The sequence below is a fragment of the Spermophilus citellus genome (assembly GCF_964194105.1).
Source record: "Spermophilus citellus genome assembly, chromosome: 3".
In the NCBI taxonomy this organism is placed as follows: domain Eukaryota; kingdom Metazoa; phylum Chordata; class Mammalia; order Rodentia; family Sciuridae; genus Spermophilus; species Spermophilus citellus.
This window is the reverse complement of record NC_138184.1, coordinates 115,209,002-115,233,060: the sequence shown is the minus strand read 5'-3', so window position 1 is coordinate 115,233,060 and position 24,059 is coordinate 115,209,002. Positions and strand designations below refer to the sequence as shown.

The following is a 24,059-nucleotide window of genomic DNA, read 5'->3' as shown; positions in this document are numbered from 1 at the left end:
ATCTTAAGTGTCCCCACCCCCACACATACACACTGACCATAAGTAGTTGAGTCAGTGGATGTGTTGGGTAATTTGATTAAGAGCATGGCATGGTGGTGCACATCTGTAATCCCAGCAGCTTGGGAGGCTGAAGCCAGAGGATCCCAAGTTCAAGTTCAGCCTCAGCAACTTAGCTAGAACCTGGTTCCAAATAAAAATAAAAGGTTCAGGGGATGTAGCTCAGTGGTAGCGCATCCCTGGTGCTTCAGTCCCCAGTACTGCAAACAAACCAACAAACCTAAATGATTGTGGTAATCATTTCACAATACCTATATCAAATTATCCCATGTACCTTGAATATATACAATTTTAACTTATCATTTCTACCTAAATAAAACTGGGAAAACCCCCCAAATATTTCTATTAAAAAATCCTGGTGGACAGTTAAAAGTCATATTGAGTCTCTGCCTTTAAGAAGAAATATTATGCATACCAGGGGGAGGTTCAATTTCTAGTTCTAGAGAAAACCAGAAATTAACATTCTGACTTGATCCAGCAAAATGTTGCAAGAATAAATCAAGTACAAAATACATATCTCTTAGTAATGTCTTTGGTTTTGTTGGCAGAAAACCACCTTCCTGGGATAAGTGTTTGGAGAGACAGCTGACCACAGTCCAAAACCTAACCCCTGCCCTCTGCACCTACCTGGCCTGGCTGGGCCTGCAACCCGGAGTAGAATCAAAGTCTCTTCACCCAGTTTCCTTTTAGAATTAAAGTTGAATACTTTTGTCCTGATGCCACTCAAAATAAATAGAAAGAAAACAAAGAAATACCCCCTTTCTGAAGGGCAGACAGGGCTGTGCCGTGGTACAGTCTGGGGGCTGCGGTGGCGGAGCTGTCAGAGCAGCTCGTTGGCCCTGAGCTTAGCCACAGAAAACAGGTTTGCCTCAATTATCTTGGCCTTATAGGGTGTTTTCTTAAAAGAAAAACGATCGCAGTTAGCATGCCTGACCCTTGTTGGCCTGACCATTTTATGAAAAATAGTAATGTTGTTATGGCAGAGCGGTCTGGAGAGAATGTCAGCTCGCTCAGGTTAAAGATGCTCAGTGACCTCGGAGCCCGCACTCCTGCAGAAGGACGAGCCGAAGGCCAAGTGCGCAGACTGTGAACCGTGGCGCCGGCTCCAGGGCTTGCTCCTGCGTTCCTGGGCTTTCATTTCCTTCTTTGGAAGAATCTCTTCTTGGTGGGAAGTGTAATTATCCTTGCTTATACCATGTTGGGGAGAGAACGTGTGTCCATAATCGCTGAAAGGAAAAACTCCGCGTGGTCGCTCCGTCTCGGCTGACCTCAGGGGCTTTCCAGGTGCCACCAAACTGTGGGTGCAGGGCGTGGCGGGGCTGGATTCCAGAGATCTCCTGGCTTCAGGGTGCCATGGGGAAGCCGTGCCCCTGTCTACGAGGCACCTGAACAGCGCACGGGTGAAGCGGGGGCTTTCCCCTGTGCACCTCCTCATTTGCTGTCTACATTTTTATTGGGGTGTTGAGTACGTGGCGCTCGCTCCCGGCACCTCCAGCGCTCTTGCTCACCACCCGCTTCCCTCTCTAGTTGCCCTGTAAGATGTCCCGGGCTCCTGGCTGCCTTTCCAGACGTGGCATCACTCATCAGCGCGTCATGTGCCTGTCCCCTTGCTTCTGGAGGGTGACAGTCAATATGGTGGACTGCTTCGTGACCTTAGTTCTGAACCTAGAGCTGACTCGAAGGCGTGGCACTCTGGGGGGGAGGGGTGTAATTCGGCCTATTGAACACTGCATGTGATATTTTGTAATACGTGATATTTGTAATAGCAAAATGTTTGAGTCTGTGTTTGTTCTGCCCTGTTACACTCTAGAAAACCCAGAAGAGGCGGGTAAAAGAGAAAGGGAGGCAGGGTTTGGCGCATGGCAGCTACTCGTTCCCTTGTCCAGCTTGGGTCAGCGGGCCAGGCCTGATTGCAGAGGGAGTAGCCACGCGGTAAATTTTAAATGGTAAATGGAATGTTCTGAGCTCAGAAATACTTTGCCTCCCATCTTCAAAAATATCAGGGGGAAAAATTGTAGAGATCAGAGGGAGCAACACTGTGAAGATGTATTAAAGCCAACGCACCCCAAAAACCTATCCCTGCGCACTCTGTGTGCCCAGCGCTGAGCCAGGTGCTCTCTGTTGACTGTGTGATGTCACAACCACCCTGTAAGGTGGACGGCATTAACCACCTCACAGGTGAGAGAACAGAGGCCCAGAGAGATGAGGGAGAGTACCTCACATACAACTTGAAAATGGAGCAGCCGGAATTCACCTCCAGATCTGCGCTTGCCTCTGCCAAGCGGTACTGATTGGAGCTGCAGATAGGGTTGTGATCTCCAGCATAGATGTTTTATTTATTTAAAGATCTAACAAGTACACATCATTAGTAGTAGTTACCAGCAGTTAATAAAAGATTATAAAAATCCAAGTGTTAGACTCTTTTAAAAAATACCACAGAACATTACTTTGAAAAGTAAAAATTGAGTCCCTGCTTTCAGCATGCTGCTGTCAAGTTGAAGGCACAGAAGTAACACAAATGCACATTGGAACATAAATAACGTGATCATAAAAACCACACTTGGAAACAGAATCAGAGAGTTTGGAAGTCAGAGGGGCCCCGGAGGTAATTCAAAGACCTCATCCAAGCCTGAAGTCATCCTTTTCCCTCGGATTTGTGTGTCAGTGATATCCCCACCTCCCCGACTCCAAACCCACAGACATGGCCTTCTAGGACATTGCTCCCATTGCTCCTTCATCTCGTCTCCTGAGGAGCAGACTCACAAACTACACTTAAAGTGATCATCAATATCATGCTTCCCGGCCCGGGGTTGTGGCTCAGTGGCAGAGCGCTTGCCTCTCACATGTAAGGCACTCGGTTGGATCCTCAGCACCACATAAAAATAAAGGTATGTGTCCATCTACAAGTAAGAAAAAAAAAATTTAAAAAATATTGTGCTTCTCCCTCCTCTCCAGGAAAACCAATAAGCACACGCCTGCTTCCACCCATCCCCACCCCACCAACCTGCTTATCCTGGTTCCTCAATCTGGACCAAAAGAGAGGGCACTAACCCAGATCCTTGGACCCCAGTCTCTTTATGGTTCAGTCAACACTCTGCAGGCATAGAATCTTCTAGAACACCACTCTCTGTCCCCTTGCTTCTGGAGGGTGACAGTCAATATGGTGGACTGCTTCGTGAAGGCTGTGTGGACTTGCATCTGCCTGGTCCCCACTTCAGCACTCAACTCTGCCTGGCAACAGCCATGCTGCTGTCTTCCCCAGCCGCTCCCAGGCCAGGTTCTGGTCTGACTCTGATTTTTGCTTGGTATGGAATCTTCGTCCAGATGCCTCCCGGCCTGGGTTATTTGAGCACCAGCCTGGGTTGTTTGAAATAATATTTACAAATAATATTTAAAAATTGAGTTCCTGCTTTCAGCATGCTGCTGTCAAGATGAAGGCACAGAAGTAACACAAATGAGCATCGGAACCTGGGAGTTGGCACCATCCCCAGTTGCATACCTGCCACAGGTATGGTAGGCAGGTAGAGTGTGGCAGGAACACACCCTGGGGTGCTGTGTAGCAGTGGACATTGCAGTGGTCACGCTCAAGCTCCTTCTAGAACAGTCCTCCCACAAGTAACTCAAAACACTATTACCCAGAGGTGCTTGAAAGGGAACAAAAGCCGACAGATTCTAGAGGGTGCCAAAGCACAGAAGGGCATGGCTACGTGCTTGCCACTTTATGGCGTTTAGCCTGAGGTCAGAGCATGGTCAGTAGCCACATTTGTCATTTAAAACTCGAGTAGTAAATGACAGCCTTTCTGATCTGAAGAACTAGATGACAGTGTTCTAGGAAACCACAGCTTCTGGAAAATGAGAAAATGAGGGGCCTCTGTGTCCTGGGATGGAAGGACCCAGAGAGTGGAAAACCAAATTTTAAATGTGGACTCAGCCCAAGTCTCTGGCTGATCCCTGAATCACAAATTCAGGGGACAGATTTTTAAGATATAAGAACTAAATCAAGATTTGAGTTGCCACTCAACCCAAATTTCCCATTTGATCAAGTTCAATGAAGTTAGCTCCCTGCTTTGAAACCAAAAAATAATTACTTTTTATTGAAATATAACAGAATCCACATCAAAACAGTGTCCATGACAGGTTGCAAAATCACCAGAGAAACAGGAAAATGTGACTCATATGTCATGGAAAAAAAGGTAAGTTGATACCATCTATAAGATGACTCGGGCGGAGCACATTGGCTCCTATCTGTAATCCCAGCCACTTGGGAGGTCGAGGCAGGAGGATTATAAATTGAGGCCAGCCTCAGCAACTTAGTAAGACCCTAAGCAACTTAGACTCTATCTCAAAATTTAAAAAAGGAACTGGGGATGTAGCTCAGTGGTAAACATCTCCTGGGTCCAATCCCTAGTATCAAATAAATAAATACATAAATAAATAAAAAAGACTCAGATGTTGAAATAGCAGACAGAAATTCAAACCAATTATGAATTTGCTCATGAACTATATCCACAGTGGCTAAAAATATAAGACATTTCACCAGAGAACTAAGAATTTAATATAATGCGATGGAAATTCTAGAGCTGAAGAATACAGTGTCTGAAATTAAAAATCCACTGGATGGATTTAGCAACATAATGTAAATAACAAATGAATGGGTAGGCTTGAGGACAGATCAGTGAGAAGTTATCAAATATTAAAAACACAGAGAAAAGAGATTGAAAAAATAAAAACTAGAGTCTCAGATCTACGGGACAATATCAGAAGATCTAACGTGCATGTCATTTGAGTCAAAGGAAAAACAAAAAGATTTCAAGGCAGAAAAACACTTGAAGAAATAATAGCTGAAATATTCCCAAATTTAGTGAAAGACGTAAGTCGTTTAAAAATTTATAAGGCTCAGAGAAGCCTAAGAAGAATAAACAAGGAGAAGAGCCACGCCTAGGCATGTCACTGCCCACCTTTTGTAAACAAGATAAAGGAAAAAATCTAGAAAGCAACAAGAGAAAATCAGCACATGACATAGAAGGGACTGGGGATGTCCCTTCAGAAGGACACAGGGCAAAGACAGTGGGTGACATCTTCAGTCGGAATTCTATAAATGGCCAAAGGTGAAGGAAAAACGAAGATGTCTTTAGATGGCAGAGCAGAGGGCGCGCTGGCGGTGATGTGGGCGGGAGGAGAGTGCTAACCGGTGTCCAGCAGGGATGGGGAGCCGCAGGGATGGGAAACAAAGGGCAAAACCCCAGTTGAGCTTCTCCTTGTTTCTGGAAGTATGCACGATGACATAAGAAATCAGATTCTCCTATGATGGCAGTGGCAGGAGGGAGAGCCTGACAACAGCCTTACACCAGTGAATTCTACAACTGAGGTGAACGCAAACACCCCTTGAAAATTTTATTGTACTGAAAACTAATGCTAGATTAAACAAAATATAAATAGCCCTGTGTTTATTGAGGATATTAAATTCATTATCAAAAGTCTTTTAACAGTAGCAATAGACTCAAGGCCTGGGGGTGGGAGGAGAGAAAGAGGGTGTGTGTGTGTTCTGACTTAGGGGTAGAGAGGTCATAGGAAACAATAACCATAAAAGAAAAAATTATCAGTTAGATGTCATTACTTAACACTTGGGCTCATCATACACTTCATGAAGCAATGAAGAGGCAGGCCACAAATCATACATCTGACAGGAAGGCCACTCAGAACTCGTGAAGGACTCCTGCAACCCAATAACAAGGGCACAAACAACCCAATCTAAGATGTGGGAAGATTTGAACAGATGATACTTCATTGAAAAAGTTATGTGATGGTGATATGCACATTGAAAATATTTAATATTGTTAGTCATTTATGGAAGTGTAATTTAAAGCACAAGAAGAAACCACTAGAAGGAATAAAATTTTGAAAGCTGACATCACAAATGCTAGTGAGGATATGGAGGAACTAGAAGGTTTGTCTATTTATAATAATATTTTTTGTGGCATTGGAGATTGAACTCAGGGATATTTTACCACTGAGCCACACCCACAGCCCTTTTTATTTTTTATTTTGAGATAGGTCTTACTAAATTCTGAGGCTGGCCTTGAATTAAGGATCTTCCTGCCTTGGCCTCCCAAGTTGCTGGGATTACAGGGCTGTGCACTGTGCCACACTGGAAGGTTCATCTATTATCTAGGGACACAAACGTAGAGTCACTCTGGAAAACATTCTCACAGGTTGTTTTTTTGTAAAGTCTGAGGATTGAACCCAGAGCCTCATGCAAGCCAGGAAGATTTTGTAACACTGAGCTACATCCCCAGTCCTTTTTACTTATTTTGAGACAAGGTTGTCTTGCTAAATTGCCCAGGCTGGTCTCAAACCTGTAATCTTCCTGCCTCAGCCTCCTCAGTAGCTGGGACGAGAGATGAGGGCCAATCTGCCTGGCTTCTAACAGTTTTTACAAAACTAAAGGTATACATCCCCAATGGGCCAGCAATTTCACTCTGAGGTGTTGACCCAAGAGAAATGAAAATATATGTTCACATGAGGAATTCTACATGAGTGTTTTTGGCAGCTTTATTCTTAAACCCCCAAACGAGATAACAGCTGGGTGTGTCTCAGTAGGAGAATGACCAGCGCACAGTGCCCATTCATACAGCAGGATGGTCCTCCCAGTGAAGTGGAGCAAACCCTCAGGCGTCAGCAGGTGAATCTCAGAACCACATCATCCCAGCCACTCAGGGGGCTGAGGCAGGAGGATCATGAGTTCAAAGCCAGCTTCAGCAATGGTGAGGTGCTAAGCAACTTGGTCCTAGAATGGGCTTACTGAATCTCTGGTGGAAGAAAATCAAGGCAATGCTTGCCTCCTGGAGGGGCAGAAATTACCTGGGAAAGGTCATGAAGGAACTTTCTGGAGTGATGATAACATTTTATTTCTCCATAGGCTCTATGAGCACAAGCACATGTGTTTGTCAGAACTCAATGATCATGTGCATTAAGATGTGCAGTTCATTTTGTGTCATTATTTTTTATTGTATATACATTTTATATTAGAATATTTAAGTGAATATTGTACTCTAGCTGATAATATGCCTTCTGAAATATTTAGGGGAACTTTAGTTGAAATATGCAATTTACTTTGAATTGCATCCAAATGCAAAATGAATGGCTGAATGAAAAGAGGAAAATAGTTAAGACAGATATACTATAAAGCAATTTTATTAAATGTTAATGATAGAATCAAGGCAATAGGTATGTGGGTATCCAGTATAAAACACTTTTAGGATTATTTATTTATTTTAGCGGGGGGGCAGCAGGGATTGAACTCAGGAGCCCTCGACCACTGACCCACATCCCCAGCCATATTCTGTATTTTATTTAGAGACAGGGTCTCACTGAGTTGCTTAGTGCCTCACCATTGCTGAGGCTAGCTTTGAATTCATGATCCTCCTGCCTCAGCCTCCGGAGCGGCTGGGATGACAGGCATGCGCCACTGCACCCGGCTAGGTTTAATTTTTTTTTAATAGGATATTTTCTTTTTTAAAATTTTTTTTGTAGTTATAATTAGACACAATATCTTTATTTTATTTTTATGTAGTGCTGAGGATCGAACCCAGGGCCTTGCACATGCCAGGCGAGTGCTCTACCACTGAGCCACAATCTCAGCCCCAGGTTTAATTTTTTTATCATAAGATTTTGGGAAAATCTACAAAGCTGCACTGTCAGATCTTGAGCATATAGAATGTAGTAGGAAAATAAGATAATGAACTATATAAAACAATATCAGAGGCATGATTAAAATAGTTATATCTGCAGATTTGGGGAGAGAAATTTAGGCAAAATGATCCACAATAAGCACATAGAGTAGTTGTAGTGGGCAAAGGAATAGGAGTGGGGACGACAGTGATGAGTGGCAGATGTGCGGCTGCCTGTGAGCCTTGCATGGACCCAAGAGAGTAATGAGGGGGTGCGGGGCAGGGCCCCGGAGAGGTCTCAAACTTGGAATCAGATGTTGGCCTGCATTACCAGCTGGGTCACGGGGCCAGGAGGGCATTCTTAGACTCCCTCTTCTACCCTGGGAAACGGTCATCATCTCCCCTCACAGAGGGTCATGAATGTTGGGACTAGGTCACATCTGGGAACCCCTGGCAAGGCCTTACCATGGCAGACACTCAGCAGAGCACTCTTCCTCCTTCCTTCCTGTTCATCTAGCTCCGTGGTGTCTTCCTAACTATTCTTCAAGGACGTCTTCACTGATGGCCCACGCTGCTGTGTCACTGTCACTCCTGTAGGGCGTCCTTGGGGGTGTGTCCATCTCACCTCTACTACTGTGAACTACTGCACAGATCCCTGAGGGCTCAGGGTGGGTACTTCACTCCACGGGGAGGGGACTCGGCAAATGCTCGAGGAGGAATGCATGAAGGGGCAGACAGAGCCTGCTTCTCAGAGCCCTCTCCGGGGAGCACACTGTCTCATCATTTGTTACCCCCTTCCCACACTGTCACCCTCGCTGAGCTGTTCAAGCCAACAGATGTTGTGGCGTGAGACCAACCCAGATCTGCCGTGGCGTGTGGACCCTGAAACACAAAGCTGGGCCCTCGTCACCATGGTAGTTGAGAGCTGGAGGGATCTGAGGTCGTGTGTACCAGGAGCCTGGAGCGCTGCAGGTCAGATGAAAGAAGCTGAGTTCACCAGTCGGGACTAGGGATGGCCTTGGTGGGGGAGGTTCACAGTAAGCAGTGTTTAGTGGCGGGGAGAGATGTGGGCTGTCTAAAGAGGGCAGAACATTCCAAGGGTGTAGAGTGACATGATCTGGGTTGGGGATGGCGGCAGATCTGTGCTGTAGGGAACCCACAGAGGGGCTCTGGCTGCACATCAGGATGATCACATTTCGCACAGGGGACAAGATGGTGCTTGGATGGGTGGAAAGCCGTCTCCGTCCTCCCTCTGCTCTGTCCTTTGCAATGCCCCGTCTCATCACTGATTTGGTCCTGACCCCTTCTCCTTTTATCTGGGCCAGAGATATGGCTCGAATGCTGACTTTAAAATGAAATCCAAATGACACATTTGGAACTCTACGTTTCAGCCCGGAAATGTTGGTTTTGCGCTGTGCATGTGGCACACGTAGCAGCCAGCTGAGATGGCCCCAGACCCAGGGGGGACCCTTGGCATAGCCTCAGCCTCATGTTTCCATGTCTTCGGATCAGTCCAAGCTACTCATTAGGAGGCCTCGTGTGGGCCAGCAGCCTGCCACACTCGGCCATCCTGGGATCCCCATGACCCCACTTTGGTCCATGTCATCATCCTCCCCATTCCTGCCCCCACCACATTTTTGGATCCTGAGGCACAGCTGCAGGAACACAGTCCTCCCTCCTCCCGGAGGGCCAGTATCCGCCTGTGTGCCTGCCTTCCCCGACAGGGACCCTGTGCAGTCTCCTAACAACGATCGTCCCTTGGACTCCGCAAATGTATCCGAGATTTGTTTGAGCCTTTTTCTGGCTAATAAGCATCAGTACACATTTATATTTAAAAGAAGAATTATTTAATATATTCTCTTTTTTTATACTGAGGATTGAACCCAGGGATGCTTTACCACTGGGCCACATCCCCAGACCTTTTTTAAATTTTATTTAGAAACAGGGTCTTTCTGAGTTGCTAAGTGCCTCACTAAGTTGCTGAGGCTGGCTTTGAACTTATGATCCTCCTGCCTCAGCCTCCCGTGCCTCTGGGATTATAGGTGTCTGCCACTGCACCTGGCTAATACAGTCTTAAACCCCTAAAAATCAAGTGTCCCTCAGCAGCACTACCTTTTGCTCTAGACACCAGTGTGCACTTTATCTAGCTAAAGCCTGTCTTTCCAGAACAGCTTGCTTCTTTTTTTTTTTCTAGGAACTGTTGCCCTGTGCTTCCTTTTCTTTCCTCTAATCATTAAAAGCGAAAAAGGAACACAGCTGCCCTGTAAGCACCTTCCTGAACTCCAGGGCCTCTAGCTCAAGTGCAGCCAAGGGCAGGTGAGCAGCACGGCACTGCCCCGTCAGGAGAGGACCTCATTCAGAGTGTCAGCCATTCTATTCAATGGGCAACCGCCTTTCCTCATTTAACACTGCTACAATTCATGCAATAAAAATAACCCTGCAGAAATTGAAGCTCTTATTACCCTTGCTCTTTGAATTTGAATTTTCCAATACTTTCATCTTGAGTCCTAATGACATAGTTATTGCAATTTGTCACTTCTTATGGTGCAAATAGTAAATCCTGGATGCCGAGGTCTGCACCCTGATCCTGTCTGACATAGAAGTTACTTTTCTTATATGCTTTCCCAAGATCCATTACACTTTTCTTCTTTAAGGCTGAAAAAATAAAAATAGACCATCAGCAGAGTAATTTGGACCCGTGTAGATTCTGTGCAGAGGCCCAGTGGGAGAAGATGGGCCGCCTGCATCCAGGAGGGAGGTGGACCTTCTGTGCCCTCGGGGCTCACTGAGGACCAGCTTTCAAGCCTGACAAAGCAGAAGCCATTTCATTGCCTGCATTTCTTTGAGGCCCTCGTGCCGACACATTCCCTGAGCTGTGTAGACAGTCTCTCTAGTACCAGCAGCTTTTATTCCTGCTCCTACCCATTGTAAACCCAGAAACAAATATTTAGCTGGCTGTGGAGAGCCTTCCCCGCGAGCGCACTCCCTCTGGGGGTCTGCGGCACACAGCGCCTGGCTGGTCTTTTCACGTCGCACAGGACATATAATATATTTACGTCTCGCGTAACCATAGAAACCTGTTGTGTCGAAGACGACTTTATGATTTTGCTCCTCTCTGGAAAGAGATGAATAAAGCCACAGGGCAACCTGCCACCTCTTGTTTAGTGACTTTGTAATTGTTTAGCAATTAAGACTCCAGAACGTATTTACTATAATTTTCACATCTGTAGACATTTCATAAAGTATTGAATATACGTAAGGAAATAAAACCACTCGAGATGTTATTTTAGAAGCCCTATAGCCAAATCAGTTTTATTACTATTATTATTACCTGTGCAATTTGTACTTTATTAATTGTTCTTGAGAACGCCTGGTCTTTCCTGTGTTGCCCTTCCCTCTAGGGAATCCTTAGCATAAGGAATGCACACATCTTGTCTTGCTGGCTACACAATAGGGCGGCAGAAAACACCGGTCTGGAGCTGGGAAGGGTGGGCTAGACAGTCCAATTTGAATCTGGCTCTTCTGCTTACTGGCTGAGTCTCCCAGGACAAGTGACTGAATCACACATAGCTTTGGGGGCTTTTTCAGAAATCTATAAAATGGGAATAGCAATGGATCATTTTGAGGAAAGCAGTAATTTAGGGAAAGACCTGCCATGTGATCAGGGGTCACTATATGGCACTATTATTGCCCTTATTCTTAATTTCCATGTCTCAGGTCTAATGCAGAATGCATGTGTACATTGTGACACCTGCAAAAGCTTGTTTTGTTCTGCACATAGATGGTACTTCATACTTATCAAAGGCTTCACAAATATTTATTAATTATAAAACCCCCAAGGGAGCTGAGGAATACAAATTCCATCTCTTTTCCAATTAATTCTGCACCTTTCCATTTGGCAAATACATGTGTTTCAGGGCTTTTAATAGAGCAAGGAACCCCCTTGGCTCTTTTGTCTATGCCTTGGATTGTTTAAAGGAATTATCCGCGATGTGATAGCTTAGCTGCTAGATGACTTGGGCGCCCCCTGCTGGCAGGCTGCAAAATCAGACACGTCCACGGAGCCAAAAGCTGCGTCCTACCCCCAGGCCCAGTATAAATTCGCTGTAGACTGTGTGGACTGTGGGTGGTAGGGTATAATCATGGCTGTGAAGGCATGGAGTTTACTCTTATTGTTATTATTTTCTTTATTATTGTTATTTAAATGGAGGTATTAGAATGCAGGGGAGTTTCCCACCAGCTAATAACCATTTAAGTTGCCGTTGGGGGCTTTCACGACTTGACAACAGCTTTTCAAAAATCTCGGGCTGTTAAACCCCCTACCGGGTTAATGTGGCAGAAAAAGACAAGAACGACACCAGCCAGGGGCTCTTTGTACAGTGCTGTATCTTCAGCATCTGGAAGAGAGAAGGGGAAAGGGGTCCTTTCAGAAAATCCAATTAGAGTGAGAAGGGAGTATGCTTTGGAGAGAGAGAGGGGACGGGGTCTCCCCGGGGTAAGAGGCCCGATGTTAACAAAGGAAAATCCTCTGTTACTTTGACTTGCTTCAAAAAACCAGTGTTTCTGGAAACCAGGAAGCAAACACTGCAGACAAACAGGGAACCATTTCCACCCAAAGTTCAATTCAGACATCAACAAATACAACTGTCCAAAGCCAAGGGGATGCGGAGGGGCTCCATGACTCCTCCCAGAGGTCCCGCTCTGCCTGTCTCTTCCCGATGTCGAATGGTCCCAGGGAGATCTAGAGAAGCCAGTGGTGGGCTCTGGTGTCTGTGCAAGCAGCCCTCACCCCAGGCTGCTAGCACTGGGGCACACCTTGGCCCTCTGTTAAGTGGTCTCATTACAGAGACCAAAGAGACTTGGTTCGGTGACTCTCATGACATTATTTGCATAGAAATTTTAAATGTGTACAATTTACCTGGATTTAGAGGATTATAAACAGAGGTGCTGCACACCCCTCAGGTTCTCCTCATTAAGGGGATCACGGGGGATTAGAACGTGCGTTCCGTTGTGACGTGTCGGGACTGCTGTGCCTAGAGCAAGCCGAGGTGTGCTCTGCAGCACAGTGAGCCCTGGCTGCAGGACTCCCATCATAAGCAGGCCCCATAGGAGCTGAGCAGTGATATTCTCATTATCCTCCACCTCTGCTCTTCTCACTTGTTAAGGGTCAGTCAGTGTTTCAATAGGACTTGCACCAGTGCATTTGTAGGAGACGGAAGTCCGTACACCTGACCACTGGGTCTGTCTGGAGCAGCTGGCGAGAGGCACGCCATTCCTGCACCGCCTCGCCAGGCTCCTAAGAACACTGCCTGTGCTCCCTGTGCTCTTTCCAGAGCACCTTGCTCTTAGCAGGCAGTGAACAAGGGAAATGGCCCTCAGAGTGACCTTGAAGACCATTTTCAGTCATAAGAGCCTGGGTTTTGCACAGTGAAAGCGAAAAGCCCGTGTGGCTCTGGCAGCTGGAACTGCAGGGGGAGCTCATCTGATGCAAGTGCTTTTGTGAACCTGAGCTCCTCTGTCCCTGATCGCCCTGGGAAAATATGATCCTGGATTGGCTTCTGAGCCCCCAGAGGCTGGAGGGTGTCATGCAAGACATAGGTCTGGATTCAGTTTCCCTCCTTCTGGCCCATTCTGCCGCTCACTCCTGGAGTCTCCAGTTAGGCCTTGTTAACAGAGAGAGGACGTTCTGCCTCCCAGCTGGGCCATAGGACTGATGGTCACACATGAGGAGGAGGACCCCTACGCTCCGTAACCGACTTTGGTATTACTAATGACACGCGTCAACCCTGTTGCCCCGTGGGTTTGGAATCGGGGCCTACAGATTAAAAAGGGTACTTAACTGCAGATGCTCAGTGTAAGGGCTCCGAGCTACTCACCTGATTAAATGCCTATCCTCTCAACCCTCTCTCTCCCATGCACCCCCACGAGATGCCTCACGCACACTCATCTTGTGTCCCACCCACCACACGCTGCAGACACGCACTCGCAGCTTCACTTTATGCGTACACACACACATGCCCCGCCGTGAAGTGAAGGGGGACCATCAGGAGCCTTCATACAGTCCCCACCAAGGTAGGAAAAGAAAAAGCCAAGTTCCATGGGTTTGAGACCAGCCTCCAAGGGTACACTGTCCTCTAGTGCTCCAGAAACCTGACCCCAATCAATTCTGCTCAAAAAAAAAAAAAAAAAGAAAAAAAATTCAAGCCTTTCTGTAAGAATCCATCTTCTCTCTGGGCACCTTACAGGAAAAGTGTTCAAGATTCTGGAAAGGGAATGGAAAAGAGTCTAACAATTGCTTCAAAACCACTGATTGCTTAACGGGCACATTTTGGTCTTCCAGTGACCGCTTGGCTGTCCTGGGAGGTGATAGAGGTTGGCCTGCTTGTGGAATTTTCTGCAGACCATCTCACAGCGATTGGTCATGTGGTCAGGGCTGTGGAGAGTGTCTTAGGCACTGGCGATGAGGTCAGGGAGGCCCTCTGGAGTCCTTATGCTGCCCTGTGCCTGGGCTGGCCTCTGCCAGAGCCTGGGCCTGTGCTAGGCCTTGTGGGGGCCAGAGATGGGCCCACTCCACGCCTGGACCTCCAGCCAGGGGCAGACAGCAGGCTGCGCGGTCCTCACGGCTCCAACCTTAGGGTCGCTCGCAGAAGGGAGAGCTCACGATGGACAGAGGCGTGCGGGCTCTCTCTAGAGGACAAGGCGGGTCCGGAGGGCAGCATCGGTTCCCCGCGTCAGGTCAGGGTTCTGCACGATGGACCAGGGCTGATGGATGGAGTGGGGGTCCATCTGGAGCAAAGCAGGGGCACACGTGTGTCTGTGGAGAGGAGGGTCCCTGGTTTGGGAGGAGCCAGCTTCTCTCACATGGTGGCAGAGGTGCGATTTAGAAGATGACCGTGCGTGGACACCAGCTGCTGTACTGGCTGCCGGGACTCCTGCAGTTGAGGCCCAGCCGGGAGCTGGCTCTCAGAGGGATGTGATGGTGTCTGTTTTACCCTGAGGCCACCTCTGCTTCTCTTTTGCCATTTCCTCCTCCTGATCTCTTCCTGTCACCCTCACCCGCCCTGATCTTGGGTGTTCCTGGCTCCTCTCAAGCGCCACTGTCTCTGAGAAGACAGGAAGGGCCTCCTTTCAGTGTGCCCTGCTGCCCTTGCTCCACACCCACCCCCTCGGGCTTCCAACTCTAGCAGCTCCTGGCTTGGGCCTTTGTCTGCATTGGCTCTCTCTCTGGCTGGGGCTCCTGAAGGCTTGGCGGGCCGGCTCTCTTGTGATGCTTTGCAGGCCAACCGGAGGTCAGGTAAATGCTGCCTTCCGTTTTGGACACCTCACCTGTGCTGCTCAGAGACTAGGAGCCTGGTCAGAAGACTCCCACGTGGGCATCCAACAGCTCAAGGGGGTGGGTGGGGTGCAGGGCCCTGTCCTGAGGAGGGAGAAGGAGCTGGCGGTTCATTCTGCATTTGAACAACAACCTGACTCCAGGAAGAGACCAAGACACCTTCCTCCCTCCCCCGGTGCCTGAGAGCCATGACTTCCGGGACCAGTTCAGGGCTGGGTGTGTCCTGTCACCGTCCCACAGAAGCAGGCAGCGTGCCCACCTGGGCTGCTTGGGCTGGAAGCCTGTGGAGGTAGGGGTGGCCCCTCACTGCTGCCCCTGGGGCTGATGGACGGAGGGAAGGAGACAGTACTGAATTCTGCTTGGCGGGGTGGCTGGGGGCCTCTGGGTCTGGCAGATGGTTACAGTGGAGTCTTGCCTTTGCCACTTTCTGGGCCCTTGGCGAGAGGCGTGCTTTTCCTCTGGGCCCTTGGTGTCTGGTGCGCTTCCCTGGCCTCCCAGGTGGCTATGTTAGACGAACCTGAGATGGCACCCGACCCCAAAAAAGAAACTCTGCCAGCACAGACCCGTTTCCTGCAGCCTGGTGGAACAGGGGCAGGGTGGCCAGGGAGACTGACCGCAGGGTCAGCCTTGTCCTGACTCCAGGGTGCACGCCAGGCTTTCTGAACGGAGCCCCATGAAAACAGCTGACTGCCAGCAGCGGGGGAGGTGGGGCCCCTTCCTCCTCTCCCAAAGAAGCTGGTGGGGGGCGCTGTACGGGGTGACTCTCTCCAAGGGAAGCTTCTCAGTGTCCTCTCTCCCTCCTCTCTGACCCTGGTCTGGGTGGGGACCCATACCACTGGGACAGCACAGACATTTCCTGGGCCTCTGCCTCCCCTTGGTGTCTGGTCATTATTGTGCTGACACCTCTATTTGGAAGGTGCTCTGACGTCCTGTGTCCTGTGCACACACACCCACAGATACGTGTGCACTGCCTGGCTCAGGATGATGTGTGTTCAAACAGTGGTAGCACTCACTTGGGTGGGGAGGGGAGTCTCACTTGCTCACCTTCTGAATGAGTTCAAAGCCTTTACCACAGAATTAAAAGAAGGTAAAGAAGATTGAGTGGCCGTACTCTCTTCTAGTCTTTGGCATTTTCCCAAGAAAAAGCATGCATTGCTGCTAAATATTGGTATAGCAAAACACCCAGTAAGCTGGGCATGGTGATACATGCCTATAATCCCAGATGCTCGGGAGGCTGAGGCAGGAGGATCACGAGTTCAAAGCCAGCCTCAGTAACTTAGCAAGGCCCTGAGCAACTCAGAGAGACCTTGTCTCTAAATAAAATGTGAAAAACATTTGGGGATGTGGCTTAGTTGTTGAGCACCCCTGGGTTCAGTCGCTGGTACCATTAAGTACTGTGGTGACAGAGAGTGACAACTTTGACTCACACAGTCTGCCCCTTCAGAGGACTTTCACACAGGCTCCTGTTTGATGTTCAGGCTGTGTAGCTGAGACGACTGTGTCATTGGATATATCTGTACATGTGAGTATGTGTGCATCGAATTCCCATTCATCTTACACACAGACACAGAACTGGGAAGGGACAGTGTCCATCAAGTCCAATAGTGTGGGCCAGACGCCAAGGCCCACTGTTCATCAGTCCTGCCATCACCCACTTCTGCCTGTGAGGAGGAGGCTGGCTTGCCCTCTCCAAGCGTCCAGAAGGCCTGGGACTCACCCGTCTCCCAGATTCCCAGGCCATGGCTCTTTCTACCACAGAGCAGGTTGATCGGGCTCTGATGATGTGACCGAACCCCACGGATGCGACAGCCTCGAGAGCCACTGTGTCAGGAAGGCACTGCGCTGCCAGCGCGTTCCCAGAGCTCTCACCTACAGGACCCCCAGCAGCCAGGTCAGCCACGGTCCTTCTGAGTCCCGCACACAGGGTGTCGAAGGGAGGCCGCCTCACGTATCTGATCGCTGTGTTTACTGAAAGAAGAGAAGCTAGGGGAGCCCTGTGATCCTCCTTTTAGCACTTAAGTACAGACTAGATGATTCCAGGCCCTGAGATAAGCCAGGTGTTCAAGACGCTTCTGAGTGACATTGCACAGTCATTCTGGGTCCCAGAGGTCTTTTTTTTTTAATCAAATAGTTTTCTTAATAAAGCATTTTGGAAGAGGACTTTATTGTTTTACCACTTTAGTAATCAAAGCACACATCAGAGTTTATTGATCCTGTGTGCATGCACGTGTGTGTGGGGTGGGGGGACTCCTGGCAGGTAAATGTAATCATTTGCCCTTAGACCAACAGAAGGTTTGTTCTATAAATAACTGTGAAATACCAGTGTGGATTACAGTCTTGAGAGGACACAGGGAAAAGCAATTCCTAGAGTGACACCCAGGAGCAAGGAATTATATCTAGTTTCATCCAAACATCAGCATTTCCAGAGAGATGAGTGTGTGACCGGGAAGGGCTTTCTGATAAGCGACTGTTACCCTGCCGGGTGGCGAGGCCTCCCTGCCAGCGAGGTGTGAGCAGGTGGCTTCCCCTGGGCGCCTGCTTCCTGGGCTGCACCGCCCTGCACCATGGTGTGGCCTCTGGAACCTGTCATGAGCAAGTTCGTGTGAGGAACTCCCTGAGGTAGGCAGCCTCAGGCCGTCCCTGCCCTTCTGGAAGATTCTAGAACTCCTTTTCTGTGTGCACCCATTCTGTCTACCCACTGGCTCTGCCAGGTGTCTCCATGTTTGGCTGATGTCAGAGCCGCTGGGGAGCAGCAGGGCCACACAGGTGTCTAGGACGCCCCTCATGCCCGTCGCCCAGCAGTCCTCTCACATGCTCGTCTGTGAGCCCGGTGCAGGCCGGCCCAGGGGAGGAAGCCGTCGGGAGCCCTGGGCTGGGCGAGGCAGACGGTTCTCCTCCTGGGGAGATGGGCATTGGGTGGGACGCTTCCCCTCCTTTCCTCAATTCCCCAAAAGTAAGCCTCAGGCTCCTTCTATCGTAGGGTTCACTGAACCACCATGGAAACACAGACGAGTAAGGGAGAGTTTCAGAGGTCCCGTCCTGGGTCCCCAAGTCTCGTGCTGGTTTCCGGCCTCTTGTTAGGTGGCTTCTTGCAGCAGACCTGCCGCGCAATCCAGGAGGTGCCCCTTTTCTCACCTCTGAGGCCTTCTCTGCTTCCAGGCTGGGGAACCCCAGGAGCCAGGGCCCCCTGCAGTCTGACCCGACCTCCCAGAGTGGGTTCCAAACGATCTCAGTGGTGACACAGGGACTGACTGGCTGCTCAGTGCCCCCTGCTGGGAGATCTTTGCTCTGAGAAGGGGCATTTGCCGCCTTTGGTAGCCTCCATCTGGCAGGGCTGGTGGTGTGGCTCCCCCCTGTGCACAGGAAACTCCTCACCACCTTCCAGCCTCCGTGGGCAGCTGCTGATCTTTAGCAGGTGCCTAGATCCCAGGCCAGAGAGGCCTGGAGACAGGGCGGGGCCTGGAGGAAGAATCAGGCAGCAGGACGTTGAGGCGTAAATCAGAGCTGCCTCTGGAGCCCCAGTCGCGCTGTCAAGAGGGATGACAGAGAGGCTGCAGTTGGAGAGATCAGGAGGCCACACTTGCAAATGAAAATCCTCTCTGGAGCCTCTTGCCAAGCCCTGTCCCCAAGAACAGGATGAGCTTTGGCTCGGCTCCGCGGGGCTTGATTCATAGCCATGTCCATCTCTGGGGAGAGCCGCATGGGAACAGCATTTGGATCCGGCCTCTGGTGACAGTGTGATTTATATTCCCCAGAGCAGGCGGGCCAGGTCTCTCATGGGGTCCCAGGGACAGATGCTGGCAGGCTACTGCCTGCCGCTGGCCTGCCCCCTCACCAGCTGCCCTCTTGACCCTCTCCAGGACGTGTCCCTCACCACCCTCCCTTAGGCCAGCTTCTGCTGGTGCTGACCTTTGTCCTCAATTATTCTCCATGACCCAAGACAGTCTGAACCTCCGCCTGGCGCCCAACCCCAGGCTGGGGACTGGAGCAAGAGCAGAGTCCTCCACACTGCTCAAGGGTCCAGGGTAGAAAGGACCAAAGTTCAAGCTGGACCCTTGACCTACAGAGCCACAAGGGAGAGGGACACAGTGTGGCTGATAAGTGCAGGAGAGGATGGCGGGCAGGGCCAGGTGGATAGCCAGCATGTCAGCCATGGGGAGCAGAGAGAGGCGGGGTCCTGGCCAACTTGTCCATGCTGGGGGACAGGGGTCAGGGGTGTCCTTTCCACTCCTCCCACCTTGCCACCTCACTCACGTGCCTCTTTCCCTTGAGACCCTCCAGTCTCTCCCTGATGAGCTGGGACCACACATGTGTTGCACATCACTGCCACCAGAAGGGTGACAGGAGACTCTCGCTGTTGGTTGGCGCATGTGTCATCTCACACCCGCTCTCCAGGCCCCAGCGCTTGTCCACGCATCCCGTGTGTGTGCTCACTGTTGTCAGTGTGGTCTCTCATTCTGGGTCGCAGAAGTCAGTGCATCTGTCCAGCACCCTTCCTGAGCTTCCCAAGCCCAGGGGCCGTCTGTGCATGAAGTCATCCCAGTCCCAGCCAAAGGATGGCACCCAGTGGTCGCCCAGTGAGTGCCTGAGGGTCACTCAGCTATGTTTGCATAATTGTGTGAGTGGCACCAAAGTGTGACTTACTGTCTTAATCAACAGGATTTAGTTTATATACTAGATTGACAGTGCACAGCAGTCAGTCTCAAAACAGGCCTGGGAAGCCACTCAGCCACTGATGAGGAATGGCTTAAGGTACAGAGCTGCTCATTGTAACAGAGACTGGCGGTCAGAGGGAGCCCTCTAGCCAGGCGCAGCACGGCTGCCCCAGAGGCTGAGAGGGAAGGTCGCTTGAGTCCACAAGTTCAAGGCCAGCCTGGGCAACATAGACCCTACCTCAAAAAATAAAGAAATAAAGAGAACTCCCAAGAATTCTAGGTCCTACTAGACAGTAGGTGCCTCGAAGACAGGTGTGATGTGACTCTCTCTGTTTAGGTCCCACTCGGCATCAGGCATCACGGTTGGTAAGTGCATTGACCCAGGGCCTGTGGTGACCACACGTGGTGTGATGTGCCATCTCTAGAACCCGCTGGGAGGGAGGGACAGAGGAGGGACCATGGCTGGTGGCAAGCACTCTTGGGACCCTGCTATACAGACAAGGCTCCTTTTGTAAATGGGAGATTCCCTTATCGGTGACATCTCATGTTTGTTTTCCCCTTCGGTGTTAATACTTCAAAGGGTCAGGGAATAGGAAACAACCCCATTAAGCCTGCGATTCTGAGGGCTCGGTCTGTGGCTGACAGCTGGAGAGGAGCTGTGAGATAATGGAGCCGATACTAGTCCCAGCCAATTCCTCTCCCCTTTGCAAAGCACTGAATGACAAGCAGATCGCTCAGCTCCAAGCAGGCAGTCGCATTCAGATGACAAATGTGTCCCTGGACAGAGGAGCTTGTTGAGTGATATTTACCAGGGTCTCTGGGAAGGGCCCTCCACTCCCAAGAGAGCAGTCCAAGCCTTGGCCTCCGTGCCTGCCCAGGCCCGAGGGGAACCAGCCCTCCCTCCCTCCTCTCCATCTCTGGAAGCCCTGGTGATTTATTTAGATGCTAGAAGTTTCCTGTGCTCTTCCTTCTTCCTCCTTGTATTCCACCTCCCTCTCCCTCTCAAACCCCAGCAGCCTGGAGCTTGCAGGCGGGGTAGGAGGGGGGCCTGCCTTAGCCCGCGTGGCCCAGCCCCACCCTAGTGCTCCGGTCAGGTTCCCCCATCCTTGGAGCCTCAATCTCCTGAGATCCAAGAAAGAACTAAGAAGAGCGACTGCTCAGGCTCACCATCCAGGTAGAGAAATCTGGGTTCCCACACGCCATCCCACGTCACTTAGCCACCCCTCCCCACACACACCCTGGTGCCAGGTACTGTCCTTTGTTGGAAGAGCCAGTTCCAGACAGTGTGTTTGAGAAGCAAAGGAGGCCAGTGGCCAGGGCTGCCAGCCTCCAAGTGGTTCTGGGGGTTCTCACCAGGGCCTTTTACCTGAGCCCACGGGAGAGACAGAAGCCAGAGAAGATGGACACGTGTACGTGGATACGTACGTAGGCGCCTGCATGAAGGTATAAACATGCTCATTTACCTGCTGAATACATACAGATAGGACATGGCTTTACACGTACACTATTCACTTATACCAAGGGCAAGAGGTTTGCTGCAAACAAAGTCAGCTCACACGATCATGGAGTCTGAGGCCTGGGCTCAGCAGCCGGCCACCTGGAGGCCCAGGACAGCCGACTCCATAGCTCTGGTCCTAGTTGCAGTCTGAACTCAAGACAGGACAGACAGATTGCCCTCCTCCCTGCCTTTCTGTTCTACTCAGGCCTTCACGGGTCGGAGGAGGCCACCCATGTGGGAGGGGTGCTGCACTTTCTGCGGTTCAGAGGCCCATCTCATGCTGACACTCACAGACCCCCGGAACATCTGGGCATCTTGTGGCCAGTCAAGTGGACATAAAGTCAACCACTACTCTAGCCTGGATTCACGGACCATGTTGAGTTTACCAAGCAGATGGTATTTCATTTGGCTTCCAGAATGATCCAGTGAGGCGCTGTCAGCCTCTCTGTCCCAGGTGTCACCAGCCTGGCGTTTGAAGTGCAGTATGTTCACCACAATCCCATATCACCATGTGCCAAGGCTCTTCCCTCCCAGAGACAAGACACCCCTTCCCAGAGTCCCACCCGCCTGCCCTGCATGTGAGAGGCTGAGAGCTCTCCCCCGGGTCCCTGGCCTCTCCTCTGCCTCCACTGCTCCTAGCAAGCAGGAAAGGTCATCCATGGGCTGAGCCGCGGTGGAGGTGTCCCCAGGCATCTCCAACAGCTGGGTGTGATCCCGATGCCAAGGAAGGGCTCGGCGTCGAGGTGAGGCTGGCGAGGAGCAGAGGTTGCACGCAGGTGGGCAGCTTCCCTGGGACAGGAGTGCCCTTCTTATGCCCGTCATTGTCACCTTAGGGCAAAGTGCATGGCATTTACACTTAATAAGCTTTTGTCACCATAATCCTGATGGTAAATCAAGGCACCATGGAGTGTGTCCCTTTATTTAAGACACAGTGCAAGGTGTTCTGGCGGAGTCTGTCACAGGGGCATATGAATCAGCTCTAAAATGGTCACATCCTCACAGTGAGCTTGGAAAAAGGCCACGGAGCAGCCTTCCTCAGGTTTTCATGCCAGTCCCTGCCCACACGGCCTGGTGTGGTGGCCATACCTGAGTGTGTTGGTCCATCTGGAAATTGCCTTTCCAGGCTGCCTAGCCGGCATGGTGGAGGAACTATCTATCTGTTTCTGAAGGGAATTGGACTGGACCTTGTCTGGGAGGACTGTCCTGTAGCCACACTGGCCTTAGCCCCTGCATGGGGAGAGTGCCTGGCTGGGCCTGCAGAGAGCGGGGCAGCTGGGTGTGGTGTATGTGCCAGCCCCTGGGACGGCCATGCTTGTCCGCACGGAGCTGTGGTCTATGGAGAGGCCACAGCTGAGCTGGGACAGAGGGCCCTGAACAACCACCCAGAGTTCAGTATGAGAAGCTATGTGTGGTGACAGCCTCTGGGGCACCAAGGGGGCTTGGTGAGATCCCAGCACCAGGGGGCATCCATGCTAGGGTTCGTGGGTGGCAGGTGGCATGGGACCTCAGAGCTGACTCTGTGTGTGTGTGTGTGTGTGGCACTGGGGATTGAACCCAGGGTGCTCTGCCACTAAGCTCCATCCCCAGCCCTCTTATTATTTTTATTTTGAGACAGAGTCTTGCTAAGTGGCTGAGGCTGCCTCAGCCTCCTACATGGCCAGAATGACAGGCATTGCCACCCCGCCAGCCTCAGAGCCGACATTTCTCTGACCACCCTTTTCTGCCATCCCCCGCAGGGCCTGTGCCAGCAGCGAGACGGAGAGCGAAGCTGGAGACCTCATGGACCAGCAGTTCGAGGAGATGAACAACAAGCTCAACTCGGTCACCGACCCCACCGGCTTCCTGCGGATGGTCCGCCGCAATAACCTGGTAAACAGGTGCGTGTGGGCTCTTCCTCCAGGCCTGGCACAGCCCAGGTGACTCGTCCGTAGCCGACACTCCTTCCAGCCGGGTGGGCTCCTGGCCCTCACCGCACAGCTGCAGAAGCAAGTGGTGGGCTCGGGGGCCTCTGCTTACAGCAGCCTCCAGCTGCAGCAGGGACTGGCTACGGGCCTGACCACCAGTCCTGGCTGGGCTGGGCTGGGAGGCCCAGGTGGTGGCCTGTTCTCCACACTCCTCCCAGCTGACACTCTGAACCCAGGCGAGACCAGAGTCGCTCTGCATCCTGCCGCAGGGAACTGGCAGGTCATGCACCTGTGCTGCTTCCTGGCCTGGGACTCAGGGAGGCAGGGACAGTGCAGAGCCAGCGTTGCTGAACAGAGAGGCTGACCAGCAGTGAGCACGGCCACTAGCCAGTAGCCCAGGACTTCCATCCCCAGCGCCCACCCAGTGGCCTTGACAGGATATCCTGAGTCGGGATGGCCAGCCCCAGCCCCTCCACCTTTTTCCCAGCTGTGAGGCCAGATTGGGTCCAGATCAGCAGAGGCACTTCTCACACTGTCACTTGGTTCCCCAGCAGCAACCTGAGCATCACGTTTTAACAGACTGCTGCAGAGAGACACCTCAGACTGCCCGGGTCCCTGCCTCAGCCTGGGAGGCCTTCGAGGGAGGCTGGACCAGGGCCGTGGAGGCGGTGCACTGGGTGGGGCACAGCCTCTGCTTGTTGGTTCATTTCAGTGGCACCAAGGGCCCTCCCGTCCCTCCCCCAGCCCTGGCTTCCTCTCATTCTTGTGCTGTCAGAGTGACAAACGTGTGTTTACTTTCCCAGGGCCAAACTCCCGGGGAAGGGCGCCAGGGCCAGGGCAGAGGACGGCAGCGAAGTTAGGAAGGAGGTCGAAACATCCAGCCAGCCCCGCCCATGGCCTCTTCCCTGCCACCTTTGCAAGGGTCTCTGGAGGCTTCGGTTT

The 24,059-nt window shown here is 51.0% G+C and overlaps 1 protein-coding gene across 3 annotated transcripts in view; it reads left to right on the top strand.

Moving 5' to 3' along the window:
- Positions 1-24,059, top strand: part of TTC28 (tetratricopeptide repeat domain 28) — a 622,345-nt gene that overhangs the window by 560,059 nt on the left and 38,227 nt on the right. For all 3 annotated transcript variants that reach the window (XM_081286162.1, XM_081286164.1, XM_081286163.1), the window contains one exon: positions 22,950-23,090. In XM_081286162.1, coding sequence (XP_081142288.1) covers positions 22,950-23,090 — 141 coding nt within the window. The remainder of the gene's footprint in view (positions 1-22,949; positions 23,091-24,059) is intronic.